At 50.3% G+C, this 2500-nt stretch overlaps 1 protein-coding gene across 1 annotated transcript in view; it reads left to right on the top strand.

Annotated features, from left to right (window-relative positions):
* LOC143017660 (uncharacterized) overlaps positions 1 to 2500 on the top strand; it is a 218543-nt gene that overhangs the window by 102859 nt on the left and 113184 nt on the right. The window contains exon 3 of the mRNA XM_076172438.1: positions 540 to 575. Within this exon, the coding sequence (XP_076028553.1) occupies positions 540 to 575 (36 nt within the window). The remainder of the gene's footprint in view (positions 1 to 539; positions 576 to 2500) is intronic.

Below are 2500 nucleotides of genomic sequence, written 5' to 3'. Positions count from 1 at the left end.
GCCACTACGGAGGTCCAGGTTCGAATCCCGCCCAGGGCTGAAATAATTTCAGTATCGCTGCGCTGCAGGTTGTTACTCCAACTCTCGTGGGGGGGAGTTGTGTGTGTGTGCGTGTAAGGTCACAGTATTATATATAGATCGGTCATATACGAGCTCTGAGTTCTCTGCCGGGAGGGAAATAGCTGTCGATCATGAGTCCAACACGTGATCCAAGACCATGGTGAATCACACGCAAGGCCCAAGTCCGAGCTACTGTCCATGTAATTCGCATACAGCGCCCTCCTCCACACCCCTTCCTCCCATGGGGCGGATCTTGGGAAAGGGGTAAACATTGTAGAGATGTGGGTCATATCCTGCCTGTGCGTTTGTGTACGTACATACGTATGTATGTATGTATATGTATGTATTTCGCTGAGACACGTGCAAGTCAGCTGATCGGGTGGTAAGATGACGAAAGAGCAAAGCTGATTGTGACTGTTCCACGGTTAACGTTCCCAAGTTAAGTTAACTAACGTTTCTTTTTTCTCTCTTCCCCCCAGGTGAGCTGTGCCAGCCAAGACCGAGACCCCATTAGTGTAAGTTTGGTTTTCTCTCATTGGTTGGTAGAAAGAGGAGGGAGTAGTTGCCGGTTGTCTGATACGGAGAGGTCTTGGGCCCAGTCCAGTGACCGAATGTCAGTCACTCGGGGTTGTACCTTAAGTTGGAGGTGAGGGTGTTGATGGGTTTTGAAAATTGGCTGAAAGGAGATGATTCTTTCCGACGTCTCTCTCGGAGGCTCACTTCGTCTACGTACTCGTCGTCAGTCGCACATGTGCCAACCCACTTCAGAGTGCCAATCAGTGCCAATCTTCCTTTTGAGTGCCAGCCCTCCTTCCGAGTGTCAGACCTTCCCTCTGGTGCCAGCTTTCCCTTTGAGTGCCAGACTGAGTGCCAACCGCCCCGAGTGTCAGACTTTCCCTCCGAGTACCAGACCTTCCCTCTGGTGCCAGCTTTCCCTTCGAGTGCCAGGCTGAGTGCCAGACTTCCCTCCGGGTGTCAGAGCTTCCCTCTGGTGCCAGCTTTCCCTTCGAGTGCCAGGCTGAGTGCCAATCCTCTCCTCGAGTGCCAGCCCTTCCCTAGGGTGCCAGCTTTCCCTCCGAGTGCCAGACTGAGTGCCAGCCCACCCTCCGAGTGCTAGACTGCGTCCCAACCCTTTGAGTACCAACCCTCCCGAGCACTTACCCTCCGAGTGCCAGACCTCCGCGTGACGTCATGTGGCGTACAGGCAGCTTTGATCACGGCGACCTGCTTCACGGGGTTACTTTGTCGGGGGAGGGGACGTGGGGGGGGGGGAGGAACCTGAGTATTGATTCCAGTCTTGAAAAATACTGCGCTAAGAAGACGTCCGTCGCTGAGGTGCCTAACTGCAGAGAGCCGCGTGGTATTCCTTATGTAGAGCCTCTGAAGCCCAGCGTACAAAAAAGGGCGGGGGAGGGGGGGCGGAGAGTCATAGATATGGTGAGGTAGAGATTTGAGTAACAGAACGGAGAGACAATAAACTTGATACATGATGAACATTATCTTCTCTCTGCGTCTCTCTCACTCTCCCTCACTAATTCCTTCCTTCTCTCTTTCCCTCCCTCTCTTTCCCCCCCTCTCTCTCTCCCTCTGCGTCTCTCTTACTCTCCCTCACTCTCTCCTTCCTTCTCTCTCTCCCTCCCTCTCTCTTTCCCCCCTCTCTCTCTCCCTCTCTCTCTCTCCCCTCTCTCTCTCTCCCCCTCTCTCTCTCCCTCTCTCTCTCTCTCTCTCTCTCTCTCTCTCTCTCTCTCTCTCTCTCTCTCTCTCTCTCTCTCTCTCTCTCTCTCTCTCTCTCTCTCTCTCTCCCCTCCCTCCCTCTCTGTCTCTCTCGTAGTTTAAGCAGGGGGCTCTTTCGACATGGAATGTCCTGTCTGAGAGTGACAACACATGTCATGAATCTCATGACGTATTTGAAATGCAAAATATCAAGATACATTCTCTCACTTTCTCTCTCTCTCTCTCTCTCTCTCTCTCTCTCTCTCTCTCCTTATAATTGCCACTAGTGGATCGACCAGGAAGCCTCCTGCTTTGCTCTTCCATTGTGTCTCATGACATTAAATCAATCGTAACGTGTCTTTCATGACAACGCTGATCTCGGCCTCCGATATTCGTGTGCGTCTTTTCAGCGTCTGCTGTGTGTGTGTGTGTGTGTGTGTGTGTGTGTGTGTGTGTGTGTGTGTGTGCGTGTGCGTGCATCCGTGAACGAGGGGGACGAAACGCGTGGACATAAATCCACTAATTGAATTAAGATTAAGAAAAAAGGGGGTTTCATCGTCCACCCAGAAGGCATAACTTGCTCCATGGCTTAATTGTTAATATATATATATATATATATATATATATATATATATATATATATATATATATATATATATATATATGCTAATATGAACACGGGTACGTATGTTCACTTATGCAATGTAGACCACTTGGAAAAAAAAGA

Source organism: Oratosquilla oratoria, chromosome 3, assembly GCF_046742065.1.
Source record: "Oratosquilla oratoria isolate Oo_2021 chromosome 3, ASM4674206v1, whole genome shotgun sequence".
NCBI lineage: Eukaryota > Metazoa > Arthropoda > Malacostraca > Stomatopoda > Squillidae > Oratosquilla > Oratosquilla oratoria.
Note: the sequence above shows the minus strand (reverse complement) of the source record. Positions and strands in the feature narration are given on the sequence as shown.